At 39.7% G+C, this 18,158-nt stretch overlaps 1 protein-coding gene across 7 annotated transcripts in view; it reads left to right on the top strand.

Annotated features, from left to right (window-relative positions):
- The window catches only part of AFF4 (ALF transcription elongation factor 4), a 68,975-nt gene that overhangs the window by 19,852 nt on the left and 30,965 nt on the right, over positions 1-18,158 (top strand). For 3 of the 7 annotated variants that reach the window (XM_058166681.1, XM_058166679.1, XM_058166682.1), the window contains 4 exons: positions 10,483-10,635; positions 10,903-11,029; positions 14,367-15,158; positions 16,844-16,888. In XM_058166681.1, coding sequence (XP_058022664.1) covers positions 10,907-11,029; positions 14,367-15,158; positions 16,844-16,888 — 960 coding nt within the window. In that variant the 5' untranslated portion in view covers positions 10,483-10,635; positions 10,903-10,906. Of the gene's footprint in view, positions 1-10,482; positions 10,636-10,902; positions 11,030-14,366; positions 15,159-16,843; positions 16,889-18,158 lie in introns of those variants that run through there. The other 4 variants (XM_058166685.1, XM_058166683.1, XM_058166684.1 and 1 more) reach the window with 2 other exon arrangements.

The following is an 18,158-nucleotide window of genomic DNA, read 5'->3' as shown; positions in this document are numbered from 1 at the left end:
TACCCATTAGTTTCAACAGGTTTCTCTATGACACCTCTACTTTTTGTTTACATTTCAATTCTTAATCATCAGACTGTGATCGTAGAGAAAATTAACTGACATGAATATCTTTATTTATTATTATTATTTATTAGATTTTTATACCGCCCTTCTCCCGAAGGACTCAGGGCGGTGTACAGCCAATTTTAAACAATACAATATACAATTAAAACAGGAAGTTAAAAAACATATTCTATAGATGGCCAAGTTTAAAATAATTAAATTTAAAACCCTTAAAATTCATAAAATAGTAACCCCAGTTAAGTAATATTTAAAAATTTAAGCCAGTCCCGCTTGAATAAATAAGTGCGTTTTCAACTCACGGCGGAAGGTCCAAAGGTCAGGTATTTGACGCAAACCAGGGGGAAGTTCGTTCCAAAGCGTAGGAGCCCCCACAGAGAAGGCCCTTCCCCTGGGGGCCGCCAGCCGACATTGCTTGGCGGACGGCACCCTGAGAAGACCCTCTCTGTGTGAGCGTACGGGTTGGTGGGAGGCATATGGTAACAGCAGGCGGTCCCGTAAGTACCCGGGCCCTAAGCCATGGAGCGCTTTAAAGGTGGTAACTAGAACCTTAAAGCGCACCCGAAAGACCACAGGTAGCCAGTGCAGTCTGTGCAGGAGCGGTGTTACATGGGAGCCACGTGTGGCTCTCTCAATCACCCGTGCAGCTGCATTCTGAACTAACTGAAGCCTCCGAGTGCACTTCAAGGGGAGCCCCATGTAGAGAGCATTGCAATAATCCAAGCGAGAGGTAACAAGAGCGTGAGTGACCGTGCATAAGGCATCCCGGTCAAGGAAGGGGCGCAACTGGCGAACCAAGCGCACCTGGTAAAAAGCTCTCCTGGAGACGGCCGCCAAATGATCTTCAAATGACAGCCATCCATCCAGGAGAACACCCAAGTTGCGCACCCTTTCCATTGGGGCCAATGACTCGCCCCCAACAGTCAGCTGTGGTTGCAGCTGGCTGTACCGGGGTGCCGGCATCCACAGCCACCCCGTCTTGGAGGGATTAAGCTTGAGCCTGTTTCTCCCCATCCAGACCCGTACGGCTTCCAGGCACCGGGACAGTACTTCGACAGCTTCGTTGGGGTGGCCCGGGGTGGAAAAGTACAGCTGGGTGTCGATCAGCGTACAGTTGGTATCTCACCCCAAAGCCATTGATGACCTCGCCCAGCGGCTTCATATAGATGTTGAACAGGAGAGGCGAGAGGATCGACCCCTGTGGCACCCCACAAGGGAGGCGCCTCGTGGTCGATCTCTGCCCCCCTGTCAACACCGTCTGCGACCGGTCAGAGAGATAGGAGGAGAACCACCGATAAACGGTGCCTCCCACTCCCAAGCTCTCCAACCGGTGCAGCAGGATACCATGGTCGATGGTATCAAAAGCCGCTGAGAGATCTAATAGGACCAGGGCAGAAGAACAACCCCTATCCCTGGCCCTCCAGAGGTCATCCACCAACGCGACCAAAGCTGTCTCTGTACTATATCCGGACTGGAAGCCGGACTGGAATGGGTCTAGATAGACAGCTTCATCCAGGTACTGGGGCAGCTGCCATGCCACCACACTCTACAACCTTCGCCACAAAGCGAAGGTTGGAGACTGGACGATAATTTCCCAAAATAGCTGGGTCCAGGGAAGGCTTCTTGAGGAGGGGTCTCACCACCACCTCTTTCAAGGCGGCGGGGAAAACCCCTTCCAAAAAAGAAGCATTTATAATTCCCCGGAGCCAGCCTCGTGTCACCTCCTGTATGGCCAGCACCAACCAGGAGGGACACGGGTCCAGTAAACATGTAGTGGCATGTAACCTCCCCAGTAACCTGTCCACGTCCTCGAGAGCCACAGAATCAAACTCATCCCAAACAATCTCAACAAGACGCGACTCCGTCCTCTCGCTTGGATCATCGCAATTTCGGTCCAAACTATCCCGAAGCTGAATGATTTTATCGTATAGATAACCACTAAACTCTTTGGCACGTCCCTGCAAGGGGTCATCCCGCCCCTCCTGATGAAGGAGATAGCGGGTCACCCGAAACAGGGCGGCCGGGCGGTTATCTGCCGACGCAATGAGGGTGGAAACGTAAGAATGTTTCGCCTCCCTCAGTGCCACTAGGTAGGTCTTATAAAAAGACATAACTAGTGTCCGGTCAGCTTCGGAACGGCTAGACCTCCAGGTACTCTCTAGGCGTCTTCTCCGGTGTTTCATTTCTCTCAGCTCCTCAGAAAACCAAAGGGCCAATTGAGATCTGCACCGGGTCAGAGGCCCGGCCGCGGCCTGTTCCCAGGTCGCAACTAGTTCTTCAGCCGTGCCGTGGGCAAGATCCTCAGGGAACGGCCCAAGCTCCGTCAGGAACCTCTCAGGGTCCATCAGGCACCTGGGACAGAACCAATGCATTGGTTCCGTCTCCCTGCGGTGGTGAGCGGGGGTCCGAAAGTCCAGGCGAAGGAGAAAATGATCTGACCATGACACAGGTTCTGTCACTAAATCTCCTAATTCCAGATCATTTAACCACTGTCCAGAGATATAAATCAGGTCCAGTGTGCCTCCCCCACTGTGTGTAGGGCCATCAGTTACTTGAACCAGGTCCAAGGCCGTCATGGAGGCCTGGAACTCCCGCACTGCCGTCGATGACAAGCCAGCCGATGGCAAGTTGAAATCCCCCATGACCAAAAGTCTGGGGATCTCAACCGCCACTCCGGCAAGCACCTCCAGCAGCTCGGGTAGGGCTGTAGTCACGCAGCAAGGAGCCAGGTACGTGATCAACAGACCCATCTGATTCCTATGGCCCCACTTCACAAGGAGGGATTCACAACCGGCTATCCGAGGCACAGTGGACTCCCTCGGCTCTAGACTTTCTCTAATTACAACCGCCACCCCTCCACCCCTACCTTGGGCCCTCAGTTGATGGAATGCTCGGAAACCCGGAGGGCACAGTTCAACCAGGGGTACACCCCCTTCTGTGCCCAGCCAGGTCTCCGTAATGCCCATAAAGTCCGCGGACTCCCCCTGAGTAAGATCGCAGATCAGGGGGGCCTTATTGACCACAGACTGCTCAACATCAACCGAAGGCCCAAGCTCTGAGGGTCTTGACCATCTGGGGAACGGTAAAGACTGAGGCCGGAGCACGTGATCGCTTACACAGCAAGCACGTGCTCCCAGAGAACGACACGCCCCTCGCCCGCCATATCTGCCTCTCCCACTTACTGTACAGATGGAGCGACACACTACACCAGGAACACGTCTCCCTGCGGTGGTGAGCGGGGGTCCGAAAGTCCAGGCGAAGGAGAAAATGATCTGACCATGACACAGGTTCTGTCACTAAATCTCCTAATTCCAGATCATTTAACCACTGTCCAGAGATATAAATCAGGTCCAGTGTGCCTCCCCCACTGTGTGTAGGGCCATCAGTTACTTGAACCAGGTCCAAGGCCGTCATGGAGGCCTGGAACTCCCGCACTGCCGTCGATGACAAGCCAGCCGATGGCAAGTTGAAATCCCCCATGACCAAAAGTCTGGGGATCTCAACCGCCACTCCGGCAAGCACCTCCAGCAGCTCGGGTAGGGCTGTAGTCACGCAGCAAGGAGCCAGGTACGTGATCAACAGACCCATCTGATTCCTATGGCCCCACTTCACAAGGAGGGATTCACAACCGGCTATCCGAGGCACAGTGGACTCCCTCGGCTCTAGACTTTCTCTAATTACAACCGCCACCCCTCCACCCCTACCTTGGGCCCTCAGTTGATGGAATGCTCGGAAACCCGGAGGGCACAGTTCAACCAGGGGTACACCCCCTTCTGTGCCCAGCCAGGTCTCCGTAATGCCCATAAAGTCCGCGGACTCCCCCTGAGTAAGATCGCAGATCAGGGGGGCCTTATTGACCACAGACTGCTCAACATCAACCGAAGGCCCAAGCTCTGAGGGTCTTGACCATCTGGGGAACGGGTAAAGACTGAGGGGCCGGAGCACGTGATCGCTTTTACACAGCAAGCACGTGCTCCCAGAGAACGATACGGCCCCTCGCTTCCGCCATATCTGCCTCTCCCACTTACTGTACAGATGGAACGACACACTACACCAGGAACACGCCTCCCCGCGGTGGTGAGCGGGGGTCCGAAAGTCCAGGCGAAGGAGAAAATGATCTGACCATGACACAGGTTCTGTCACTAAATCTCCTAATTCCAGATCATTTAACCACTGTCCAGAGATATAAATCAGGTCCAGTGTGCCTCCCCCACTGTGTGTAGGGCCATCAGTTACTTGAACCAGGTCCAAGGCCGTCATGGAGGCCTGGAACTCCCGCACTGCCGTCGATGACAAGCCAGCCGATGGCAAGTTGAAATCCCCCATGACCAAAAGTCTGGGGATCTCAACCGCCACTCCGGCAAGCACCTCCAGCAGCTCGGGTAGGGCTGTAGTCACGCAGCAAGGAGCCAGGTACGTGATCAACAGACCCATCTGATTCCTATGGCCCCACTTCACAAGGAGGGATTCACAACCGGCTATCCGAGGCACAGTGGACTCCCTCGGCTCTAGACTTTCTCTAATTACAACCGCCACCCCTCCACCCCTACCTTGGGCCCTCAGTTGATGGAATGCTCGGAAACCCGGAGGGCACAGTTCAACCAGGGGTACACCCCCTTCTGTGCCCAGCCAGGTCTCCGTAATGCCCATAAAGTCCGCGGACTCCCCCTGAGTAAGATCGCAGATCAGGGGGGCCTTATTGACCACAGACTGGGCAGTGCTCAACATCAACCGAAGGCCCAAGCTCTGAGGGTCTTGACCATCTGGGGAACGGGTAAAGACTGAGGGGCCGGAGCACGTGATCGCTTTTACACAGCAAGCACGTGCTCCCAGAGAACGATACGGCCCCTCGCTTCCGCCATATCTGCCTCTCCCACTTACTGTACAGATGGAACGACACACTACACCAGGAACACGCTCCTCCCCCCCGCCTTCGGACCCGGTAGAATGACGCCGCGAGCAAGCGCAGGGACTGGACATGCCCTCCCAGACGGGTTTCTCCCCCCACCCGTCTCTTCCCTCCCCCCCTAAAAAACCCTTCTTTAAAAACCTATTTAAAAACCCCCAGAGATTTTTCTTCGACGCATGCCACCTCTCTGGATCCCAGGACCCTTCATTAAGGTAGGCCCTCGATAGTGCAGAGGGCCATTCCTGCGAAGTGGGGGAACCTCACTCAGTCGTAAGAGTTCGAGAGGCGAATATCTCATGGAAGATTAAAATAAAGCAGAAAAAAGGGGCATCTCTAGCCGGCATAAATATTGCAGTTGTCATAAAACCGTCCCCACAGTCTGCTTAATCCCTATCACATCGTAGTTCTTGTTGTTATTAGTTGTCGATGCCATGATGTTGTCAGCCTATTAAAGGCTAGTATGCCGCAGGTGAAAATTGCAGCCCAGAGTCGAGCCATGGCCAAAAGGTTTACATTACAATACGTCTTTACATTACAATACTGGATAAATCTACAATATTACTGCTAATGCTCAGATTGTAGAATATATTTCCTATATATGAAATTATACAAAATTCATAAACCATTGATTTTCATATAATCTTGATATTAATTATGGGAATAAAAATAGATTTGGAATTGTTTTTGAAATACATTAAATCTATTCAGTGTTTCCTTCTGATCTTTCAGAGCCTTTTCTATGAGTTGTTCTCTTTTCTGTTAGAATACCTTCAAATGGATAGTTTCAACCATTAGGCTTTACTGTAAACTGTCCAAACTGCCTTCTTGATTCTTACTCCATGACAGTGATGACAACCTTCTTCCTCTATAGGAATTTATTTGTCTACAGGATCTTAGCTGAGCCACTAAATGGTCTCACTTTTATTCAGCGCTTTACTCCAAGTGTTCTGGTAGAGATACAACTTTTCATAAGGCTAAGTTTTCAAATAAGAAACTTGTGTGAATCTCAGAGGCTATGATGAGAAAAAATTGGTGGCAGTCCTAGGTAGATATATTCCCTTAGTTTTCAGAGATTATGGGAAATAATTCAGATAATGTTATCCATGCTAATGTGCAGCTTTTACCAGTTTAAAGTTCATTTTGTAACGTACCCCTAGATATAAGTTATATTATAAATTTAAAAACTCTACTTTCAATAGGCACCTGTTCCTGTTTCTATATCAGCTTAGTGAGAATTTCAGTTTAAAAGTTAGATACAGTATGAAGGGCCATTACACTAAGAATGTTGCTGTTAGCAGAGCAATCACCCAAAGATGTATCTTGGCACCATTACTGTTTAATCTGTATATCAATCCTCTTGTAGTTAAGATAAATAATCTAGCTCATCATCTTGCTAAATGGAAAGACAGACATATTGCAATCCTCTTATATACTGATGATGCCATGCTGTTATCTCAGACACCAGTTGGTCTAAAGCAAGCTTTATGGGGTCTAGCTGTACATAGTGTAACATAGTGTAGTAACACTCAAAATCAATTATGCTAAAACTAAAGTATTAATATTTATTAAGTGCCCTAAATTCATCCCCAGCAACTGAATAAACACCTGATCATATCTCCTGAATAAACACCTGATCAAATCTCCCAAATATATAAAGTGTCATGCATCTAGTAAATGCAGTGCACACATTGAGAATATTGTCCAAGATGCACAGGAACACCCTGACAGTCTTTTTATTACAATTATTACCGGCACATCGTTACTACATTATTGCATTGAACAATATTGCATTGTTCAAATTTGCCTCAACTAAAAGTATTCTCAGGCAGAAAATGGGCATAACCTTTGTTTAGAGCCAAAATGGAACGGTACAGTGCTTCACTTTTTAAAGAGAGTACAGTCTTAAACTCTTAAGGAACATATTTCAAGCCCCACAATGAGTTGCTAATGTAATGATGTTCTCTGAGCTGGGCTTGAACAAAATTAAAACCCATATTTAATTTGCATATTCTCTTATTGGCTAAAGTTACTTCTGTTCCAATGTGGCGTTTACACCCTAATCTTAAGTGACAACTTCATTTTATCTTGCGGTAAAGACATTGCATTAGAAGTTGAAGAACTGCGGTTTAGTCCAATCCTGATAATGGGATATCAGTGGGCAGAGGCAGTCTTTAAACAACAGACCAAGGACTTGAAGACACCCAGAGATATGTTCCTGTACAGTTATTCACTTTTTCCCCAAGCTTCCCTAAGTGAAGTAATAATTCCCAAAGTCAGAAGATCCGTATCCTAGCAAGTTTTAATGTCCTCCAAATAGATGTTCATGGGGGAAATTATGTGGTAGCACACTTGAATACAAACTTTGCTCCTATAATGGAGTTCCTGAATATTAATGCATGTTCTGCTATATTGCTTCTATTAACAAAGATCCCTGCAGCTAATAACATTCCATCAACTTGAATTTTCAAATCACCCGGATCCATTTTATTTATAATTGTTATTGCCAATGTCATTTTATTTCCCATAACATTGTTAAGGTTCATGTGTCAAACCTTGAGCACACCAGTTCTATAATTGAATTTTACTATAGTTTTTCTTGCTATCTCACAATTTTGTTTTTTGTTTATATTTGAGCTGGTGTTTGGCTGTAATAAAATATCTAATAAAATGTATGTTTATTTTTTCATACTTTTGAGACATAATTTCTACATTACAGTACATGATTTATACGGTACACATAAATACTTTATTGAATCTGCTCTAAAATCAGTAATTTGGGAGCTGGCCATCCTAAATGAATATGTTTAGATGGGTGTACAAAGAGCTAGTTATTTATAGTAGCACAGAAGCTTATTTATCATTCATAACTAAATATTGGCAAGCAGGAGTAAAATTGTGTCATGTCTTGCTCACTGGCAACATCTGCTAAGAGCTATTTCTTCTTTGTATTTTTATGTTGCATAGAACACTCTAGTTAGTTAAAAGGTTAGAAATAAAAACAATTAAAACTACATTATTAATCTTTAAAAGTCTATCTAAATTTTTTTTCATCATATTAGAACTAGTAGGAGCTAAACATCTCCCAAAGGGTTGCATTATTCTAAATTTTAAAATAAGATTTTTGCAACTAACAACAACAAAAAGTCCCAACGTATGACCACAATTGAGCCTGGAATTGCAGTCATTAGTTGAGGCATCACTTAACTGGATCCAATTTTTGACATTTCTTGCAGTGGTCATTAAGTGAATATGGTGGTTGATAAGTGAATGCTGCAGTTGTTAAGCAGATTCGTTTTCTCTAATGAGCATTTTTTGCCTGAAACCAAAAGTAAGCACCAGAAATAAGCAAGAAAGTTGCAAATCTCAGTCAACAGTTGTAAAGTGAATAAATTGCCAAGTGCCTAAAATGTGACCACATGACTATGGAGAAGGGGGTGCAGCTGTCGTAACTTTGAAAATATATCATAAATAGCTTGGGGGGGGGATCTAATTTCAACCAGTTAAGTGACCAATTGCAAGCCAAGAAAAACCTGTATTGTATTATTCTCTGAGCTTGGGTGGCTGATAATGATTAAAAAAAAGGAATCTAACTATTTTTAATATTTTAGAGAATGACCTTTGATATTTATTCTTTTTTCTTGAAATATATTTGATTGTCCAAGGTAACTTTAATATCCTTCTCACATATTTGTTTTAGCTGAATGTAACTGTTTTGTACCTACCGTAGCTATTAGCCTTTTGTTTACATAATGTTAATTGAAGTATTAAGTGAGCTTCATGCCATCTAGTCACATTTTACATGCTGTTTAATATAAACATTGAAGTTCGAGTGATCTTATTTTGCAAATGCATAATCCTATAAACACAGTACCACTTGGATTGTTTTGGATAAAATGCAGTTTCTGGTTATTACAAACCTCTTATTACAAGAGGAGCTAATATTTCAAACAGAATTTCTTACATTTTCCAAAGAAATACCTATATCATATATTCACAGTAAAATTTATTTCATCAAAAGCTAGTTGACAGTGCATAAGATTGAATTCAAAACTGAACATATTGATAAGGTTTATGTAAAGATTAGTTGTTAACACAGAATAAGTAGTAGCTTTTTTTATTTTGTGAGAAAGTTAGATATTTTACAGATTGCTATAACTTTGGAGCTATTTACTAAAGTATGGATGTAGAGTACAAATAAATCCTTTCTAGGGAGCATTTGAAGAGTAACGTAGAGACATTCTGTGGAGCATTCTAAGAAGACTGACAGAGAAAGGAAAGAGGGGGGGACTGTTTGTATATAAGAATGAGGAAACAGCTCTTGCTGATAAGAATTTTGAATAAAATACAGGCAGTCTTTACAACAGCAATTGGGACTGGAATTGCCATCACTAAGTGACACAGTCGTAGAGCACAATGTCATGTGACCATGCTGCTTAGCAACAGCAGTTTAGGCAGTCCTAGTTATCATTGTTAAGAAAGGATCTTTTGTGACTGTGACTTCTGACTTCCTGATGGCTTCTCCATTGACTTTGCTTCTGGGAAACCAGCAAGGAAAACTGTAAATTATGATCATGGAAACACTGCAACAGCTGGAAATCTGAGGACTGGTCATAAGTACCACTGATCAGCATTGTCACAAGTTTGAAAGGTCACTGAATAAATGGACATAAGCCAGTGGCTGCCTGTACTTTATTCAAAAGTCCTCAATTATTTTTTAAAAAATAACTTTTTAAATATGAAATTAGACAATACATTTACTTAAACAATAAAAATAATATTTAGAATTGATTGGATTCCATTATGTTTATATAGAAAAGGACTGTCAAACCCAGAATTTCATTGGAGATGTAATAAGGATAATGCTTCTTTAAAATACATATTTTTACAATGATCTCATTTCCCAAGATTTGGGAGAAAGTATGATTGTGCAACAAAAGCAAAAATTCTCAGAGGGTATTACTATCTTAAACTGCACACCTAGTACATAAAAGTTGACAATTGCACAATAAATGTAAATGGATTCTCTGAGTCTACTATGGTCAAAATACTGATATTGCAGCATTGGAAATATAAATTTATGGCCCCTTTCTTTCAGTGAATTGAAGACTTTTGCCTTTGTCACCTATGAGAGGATTTTCTATAGATGTAGATTTTGTAAGGACAAGCATAATGAAATATAGGACTCATTTATACAGCATACAGTAGGTTATATAAATGTATTAGAAATATTTACATATTTGAATAATATTTGCATTAGACAACTATATATATAAAATTATTTATTGTTATGATGTATGTGATGTGTCATATTTTTTCATTTTTTGTTAGAATATTTTAATGTGGGGTTTTTTGACAATGTATCATTATCATTCTTATGTTTTTGTTAATTAAAAAGCAGTAAAAATTACAGTGGTATCTCAGTACTCGTCATTAATTGGTTCCGGGAGGTGAAACGAGTACTAAAAATGAGTACCAAACAAACCACATGACTAATGCGTGACCCTTTGTTTCAGCTGAAAGGGTAGCAAGTCACGAGGCAATTGACATCAACAAGTTCTAGCTTGCGGGTCGAGTACCCAACAAACGACGAATACCAGGACAAAAATTTTGCGTCAAAATGCATCGATTACCAAATTCAATGAGTTTCAAAGCAGTCGAGTACCGAGGTAACACTGTAATTTTTAAAAATAGACAATACATTTAATAGTTTATTTAAAGATTGCAGCATAATTTTTCTTATGATAGTAAATGGCTAGGTTTTGTCCATATGCATGCATAAAACAATTTCTGATGTTTAGGCACTTCTAGTTTTAAAACAATGTGCAATAGAATATTTTTTTGTAAAGAGAGAGCAAAGCTACAGACTGTCAAGGTGTAAAAACCAGAATAATTTTCTGTACCCTGTCGTATAATTACATTGTTTTCCTTTATAGCAACATGAACCGTGAAGACCGGAATGCGCTGCGTATTAAAGAAAGAGAGAGGCGTAATCAAGAAATTCAACAGGGTGAAGAAGCTTTCCCACCTAGTTCTCCTCTTTTTGCCGAACCATATAAAGTTGTAAGTGCATGAGGTTTGTTATTTTTATTAATGATCACACCACAGATTATATTTTTTCTGTAAATTGAGTACTGTGATGAACTTTCTAAGTAAATGTAGTATATACTGTAAAATAATCAGTATTCTAGAAACATAAAAATAAGAATTTGAACCTTACACTCTAAATGCAAATATAGAGGAAAATAGATGTTTTGTAAACTTACATTATTTTTTAAAAAGTTGATGTTGATAGACCTATTAATGAAATGTTAAGACTGTTAGGAATAATACAAGCTCATTCATATCAACATTCTTTTATTAATATCCCAGCACTGACAGCTCAAACCATTTGACTCCCAAACTGTCTAAATATGAATTGGTAGAATAGAATTATGGTTAACAGTACTTGTAGAGATAATTGTTACAATGTACTCTTGCCTTGTAGCAAAAGAGTGATTCAAGACAGTAGCATTACTGAGATTTGCGGAGAATGTTTTCTATAGATGAAAGGTAATTGTTAGGGCTTGATATTTCTAGTATCTGGCTGTTTGTATATAAGAGATTCACTTTGATGCTGCAAAACATGTTTCTTTCATGCAGTTGAGTTATTTTCCTAATCATGAGAGCATACATTATTTAAGCATAAACTGTTATTTTTATTTGTGCTTTCATTTTTTTTAAGACTGAAAGAGGGGAGTAGACAATATGTTACTGCTTTTCTTGTCCCCTTATTTAAAGGTATTATGTGTATTTCAGTATTAAATATATAGTATTTAAATATTTTTAAAAGATAGAGGGAAATAAAGAAGAAGGAAGGAAAAGTTTTCCCACTTATTTTTCAGTCATCTTTGATTTCAACAACATTCTTAGTACAGGAAGGTAAATATGTGTGGTGAAAATTAAGAGTAGATAAAATCTGCATTAAACAGTCCAGTGAAGTTTGTTTATTCAAATATGTTATAGTTGGACAACTCCACTGACACTGGATGGTGTATGAAACAATAAAATTAAATTTAAAAAAACATATAAGAATAAACCAATTTTAAAAGTAACATAAATCAAACAGAATGAGCGGAGGGCCCCCAAAAATTAATAAAATAATAAATATGGGAAATAAATAAAATAAAATAAAATAAATAATATATTAATTCCAGGCCTGGGACCAAGCTAGAAGAGAGGATACAGTACTTATTTAGGAGAGTGGGAATGCTGTTCTAGAGGATGGGGCCACAACAGAGAAAGCAAACCACCTCAGTTCCACAAGATGGCAATATTTGATAGATGGGTGCTCAGTACGCTCTGCTGGAGTGTCCTGAATAGAAAGGAACAATTGGAGACAATTGGCAATGCAATACAAAGCACATATAAAAAATGTATTTGGGTTTGAATTTTTAGTGTTAAAAAGCTTTATTTATTAACTTGCTGGCTAGCTTTATTTGTTTACTTCCTAACTGTATAGGTGATGATTTAGTTGCAGAAATTGTTATATTTCTGTCCTTTGAGAAAGGTTCTATTTCTTTGTATATTTATTTTATTCAGTTAACTTTTGTTGGTTCTTTAGCTTAATTACTTCAAAGTTTAGTATATTTTTAAAGCTTAAGTTCTGAATATGATTTTTAAAAATCTGTTTTCTTCTAACATAAGCATTTATATCTTTCTAAACCATCTTCTATGCAAAGATTGACAATTTGTTGTTTTTTTCCATTCTCTTTATAAGATCTATACCATTCTACAGGCACTCCAACATTGCCTTACAAAATGGTCAGATTTTAGTGACACAATTTATCATTTATTTTTTTCCCTTCAAACAAGAATGGAAATGACAGTGGGAGGAATCATGGACTTTTCTATTCTCATTTTTAAAACCCCCACATGATTAAAATTTTGCCACAAATTCAGCATCGTTATAAAACATTTTTTGGCTTTCAGGGTTGGAATGGGAATGCTCTGTCTTCCCATTTCCACCATCCGTATATAAACTCATCCAGAAACTTAGATCTGAAAGTATAGCAGTACTGGGAGGCCCACAGGTTCTTGGGAAGTAACCCTTCCTTCAGTGTTGAGAATGTTCTCCTGTCTTGCCTTATATGGTTTGTGCCATTCCTTAATTTCAAAAAAGGGAGATACAGATCTCTAGAAAAAGAAAGTTCTTCTTCTGCATTTTTGCTTAGTCAGTCAGTCAGTCAAGTCTGTGAACAAAGCTCTTTATATGTTACAAGTGACAATTCCACTAGGAGGCCAGGTTATCAGTTTCTTTAAATAGGGTTTCAGGTTTCTGCCTTAAATTTATACTGCAAGATTGAAATGGTTTTTTTTACAGTTTCCTAAAGGAAAGTCACATTTACAAAAACCACATTTAAAAAAACTAGAAACGATGGTGCACTTTTGATATAAGAAATCAAAATGTTGAATATTTTTGCTACAGAAATAACATTATTTTGATATGCATGCTCCATTTGATGAAAATTATATAGTTTCCAAATAATATGCTATATTAAGAAGCTAAAATTCAGAAGCATATAGGCCTTGATACTTAGTAACTTGCAAGAATGGTCAAGAATGCTTGCAAAAGCAAAAATAATCGAGAATGATTGCTCAAATGAACGTTTCATAGGACAACGCAATGTCTTGGGAAAAGAGGAACTAGGGGACAATGTACTAATTATGGTATAATGTGCTAATTGTCACTGGAAATTAGGGATAGAAGTGCTGATTGCTGCTAGTTAATGATTGTGCTAGCTAAGCAATATTGGCTGAACTCAGATAACTTGGATAAGATGACCTAAAAGAAACAGGCATAAGGTGAGCTTTTGAAGAAATAACTACCCTATTTCTCCGAAAATAAGACATCCCCTAATAATAAGCCCAATCGGGCTTTTGAGTGCATGGCAATAAGGCCAAGTGCTTATTTCAGGGTCTTATTTTCGGGAAAACACGGTATAAAAATTGTACTATTGATGTAGTGGCCTTTGTACAGAGTGATGCCCCTGTGTTCTTTTTCTGTGCAGAATAAAGTCTTTGCAATCTCCACCTCCATTTGTGTTTCACTAGGCGTTGCACACCTGATACGAACCCAGCTTTCTCAGACAACAAGTGTAGTTTAAAAATCAAAGGAATTTTAGTGATATTTCTGGGTAATAATTATGTATTATTTTTCTGGGCAGTTGGATTGGTTTTTAAATAACTGCTTTAAATGCCAGATGCTTCAGATGGCTGCTGAAAAAGATTATATGGATAATTTCCAAATGTGTATTACCATTTACTAATTCATCTGATGTAAAATTTATATGATTACAGTATATTTTAATACTGTAACATTATGCCTCTTTTTTATTCATTTTATTCATTCTTCATACAGACCAGCAAAGAAGATAAATTGTCTAGCCGTATCCAAAGCATGCTTGGAAACTATGATGAAATGACGGATCTTATAGGTGACCAGTCTCTCCAGAAACTTGTTAGAATTCCCAAACCAACAGGTCCATCAGCAACAGATGACAAATCAAACCAAAGTTTCTTTGGTGATCAGAGACACAATACTGGCTCTCATCAGAGCAGCAAATGGACGCCTGTAGGCCCAGCGCCTAGCACTTCTTCCCAGTCACAGAAACGGTCCTCAGGTTTACAGGGTGGACATAGTAGTCAACGCAACAGTGGCAACAGCACTAGCAATAGCGGACAGAGGCATGATCGTGACTCATATAGCAGTGGTGGAAGCAGCAGTAGCCGCAAAAAAACCCAGCATGGATCAGAACATTCAAAATCCCATTCTTCCAGTCCTGGAAAAACATCTGTTGTTTCTTCTCTGAACCCCAGCCATTCCAGATCTCATGGAAATGACCATCATGGTAAAGAACATCAGCGATCCAAATCTCCACGAGACCCAGATGCCAATTGGGACTCACCTTCCCGTGTACCGTCTTTTTCTAGTGGTAGCCAGTCGTTTCCTCCTTCGCTTATGTCAAAGTCAAGTACAATGTTGCAGAAGCCTACTGCCTATGTAAGACCTATGGATGGTCAGGAATCAATGGAACCAAAGTTATCTTCTGAACACTACAGTAGCCAGACTCATAGCAACAATATGAATGAACTGAAACCTAGTAGCAAAGTACATCTAACAAAGCTGAAAATTCCTTCTCAACCACTTGATGTAAGTTGTCTTTTTAAAATGATGGTTATTGCAGTCAGAACCATGATTACTTTGATGTACTGTAAATATAAACTGGCATTAAGAAAGTTACTAAGAATGAACATTTTCATATAAAGTTAATTAAATACATTAAAATAATAAAAAAAGTATAAAAAATCCATCACTTTTAAAATATTAGTTCTGCTCTTCAGTTCTGCATATTATTATTAATTTAGTATTAAGGTACTAGTCAGCTGTAGTACATAGTAATGTTTTTTGTTGTGTTGATATTAGGTTCTGATAATTTGAAATGCAAACAGCTAATTTTGGCAACCTTGTTATAGTACATGAGCTAAATTCAAAGATTTAATACCATGTTTCCCTGAAAATAAGACCCTGTCTTACATTTTTTTGAAGCCTTAAATAAACTCTTGGCCTTATTGCCATGTGCTCAAAAGCCCGATTGGGCTTATTATCAGGGGATGTCTTATTTTGGGGAAAACGGTACTAATTTATTAGTTGTTCTGTAAGATGAATCCAAACTACTGCCAGCAGATCCAAATTCCGTATCTATCTTCTATATTTAAAACAAAAACACTATATCATATATGACAAATTATTAAAAATTGTAATTTATGTTTTTATTCCATCTCCTTTGTATACTGATAATCTCCCAGAAAAACTGGCATCATTACTTTTTAGTATGCTATGCATTTGGATTAAATGATTCTTATTTTCAATTACAAAATACAACATGCACATTTTTATATTAAAAAATACTTTTTCAATGATTCAGTATTTTCTTTTCATTCTGGATCTAAGGGCATCATTTAAAAAGTCGAGGTCCAGGGATGACATGAGAGAGCTCTCCACTCATATACTTAACTATTTGCCTCTTACTTTTTATTAAGAATTATAGTTTGGTAAACAGCTATAGATTTCTGTGAGCTTTATTCAGCCCATTGAATTTTAGTGAGATTTCTAATAATTGGGAGGGCGGAGGGATCACAGTTATTAGATGAAAGTACCTAATTGAGTTGAAGACCTGACTGCTTTGTAAAATTTACATAAATTTTAACCCACAAAAACAATAGCTCTTTACAATAGTCCTTGACTTATGACCATAGTTGGGTCCAGCAGTTGTTAAATCGGTTGTGCCTGATTTTATGACCTTTCTTCCCACAGTTGTTAAGCAAAATTACTGCAGTTGTTAAGTGAATCGTGATTGTGAAGTGAATCTGGTTTCCCCCACTGACTTTGCTTTTTGGAATCCAGTTGGGAAGGTGGCAAATGCTGATCAAATGAGCCCAAAACTGCAATTATAAATACATAACTTTAATCACATGACTGTGGGGATGCAGTAACAGTCATAAATGTGAGGAGCAGTCATAAGTGACTTTTTTCAGTGCTCTTGTAATGTCGAACAGTCAATAAACCAATGGTTGTAAATCAAAGACTATCTGTACTATGTGAAGGCCTTAGACATTTTAGATCAGGGGTCTTCAACCTTGGCAACTTTAAGCCTGGTGGACTTCAACTCCCAGAATTCCCCAGCCAGCTTTCTGGCTGGGGGATTCTGGGAGTTGAAATCCACCAGGCTTAAAGTTGCCAAGGTTGAAGACCCCTGTTTTAGATAGTACTTTAGCTTTTGGAGATGTTAACATGTTGACATGTAGTTCTGTTAAATTTTCAATATTAATTTATAGGCTTCAGCATCTGGTGATATGAACAGTGTGGATGAGATTCTAAAAGTAAGTTATATGTTTACCCTGGCTATTATTATTTATTTGCTTAATTATTTAAAAACTACTTAAAAGTTATTTAAGCTTCAGGTATAATTTTAAAAATTATGAAAGAAAAGCATATTCCTATATTAAAATAAAAGTAGAAAGCAAAATTCACAAAGAGCATTTCGCTGGAACAGATACTAATGTTGTTAATTAATTCCCTTTTATCCTGAAAAAGTGAGTTCTAGACCCTCAATGGGCATTTTGACAGCTGGTAAAGGAACAGTAATACTGCATGTCTTCAATGTTCTTATGAGCAGAATTCATATTGTTTATGAACGCACTGGTATTTTAGCGCCATTAAGGTATACCTAAAAATACTAATTCCAATTGAAAAAAAACCCGTACAAGGTTAACACAATCTTCATTAAAATAGTTCAAAGGAAATTAACATAATGCTTGATTATTGTAAAATTACTGAGCAAATTGTGTTTTGAATAGTGCCAACTAGCAATGTTAATGCCAGGCAAGTTTTTGCAACTAAAATATTCAAAGAACGGGTGCCATTGTGAATGACCCCTTCACATGTGCACACATACATATGAACAATTTTATCCAGAGAAAAGTTGCCCCTAAAGAACTTATTTAAACTTATTTAAAGAACTTATTATCAGGGGATGTCTTATTTTCACAGAAACAAGGTAGTATTGATATAGGAAGATGTGATCTTTTGTGTACTTGTTTGCCAAGCAAGTTAAGAATTTAAAGGCAAACATAAGCATCTTGAAATGGGTTGAGAATAGACAGGTGGTCTAGTCTTTAAATGAAATGTTATGTTGATCCCATCTGACTGTACCAGTTGTAGCTGCTGCATCCTGCATTAAGGTTTTCAGGTCATCATCAAGAGATAGTAACAAATAGAAACCCAGTCAGAAAACTGAACTGGATTATTGTCAGATCATTCTTGAAACACTCAGAAATCAGCTGAAATTTATTAAAGACATTCTGCTGTCCTGAAGCCACTTGAGCCTTTAGTGAATTCTCACAGAAGAATTTTCTCACTTTACTTGTCTTTACCATTCTTTACCTTTTATGTTTTATTGGCTTTATAGTAATTTCTTTCTTTGCTGTTGTGTGCTGCTCAGAGTTGTGAGGAATTAAGCAGCATATAAATTTAATAATTTATTTCATGATAAGAATGTAGCCCTGTCTAGAATGAGTTGCACCTATTTTTCAAACATGGAAATAGCAGTCTATAGTATCTCCATCTTATCAATTTGGCCTCAAATTATTT

The sequence above is a fragment of the Ahaetulla prasina genome, chromosome 2 (genome assembly GCF_028640845.1).
Source record: "Ahaetulla prasina isolate Xishuangbanna chromosome 2, ASM2864084v1, whole genome shotgun sequence".
Taxonomy (NCBI): domain Eukaryota; kingdom Metazoa; phylum Chordata; class Lepidosauria; order Squamata; family Colubridae; genus Ahaetulla; species Ahaetulla prasina.
This window is presented reverse-complemented; position numbering and strand designations above follow the sequence as displayed.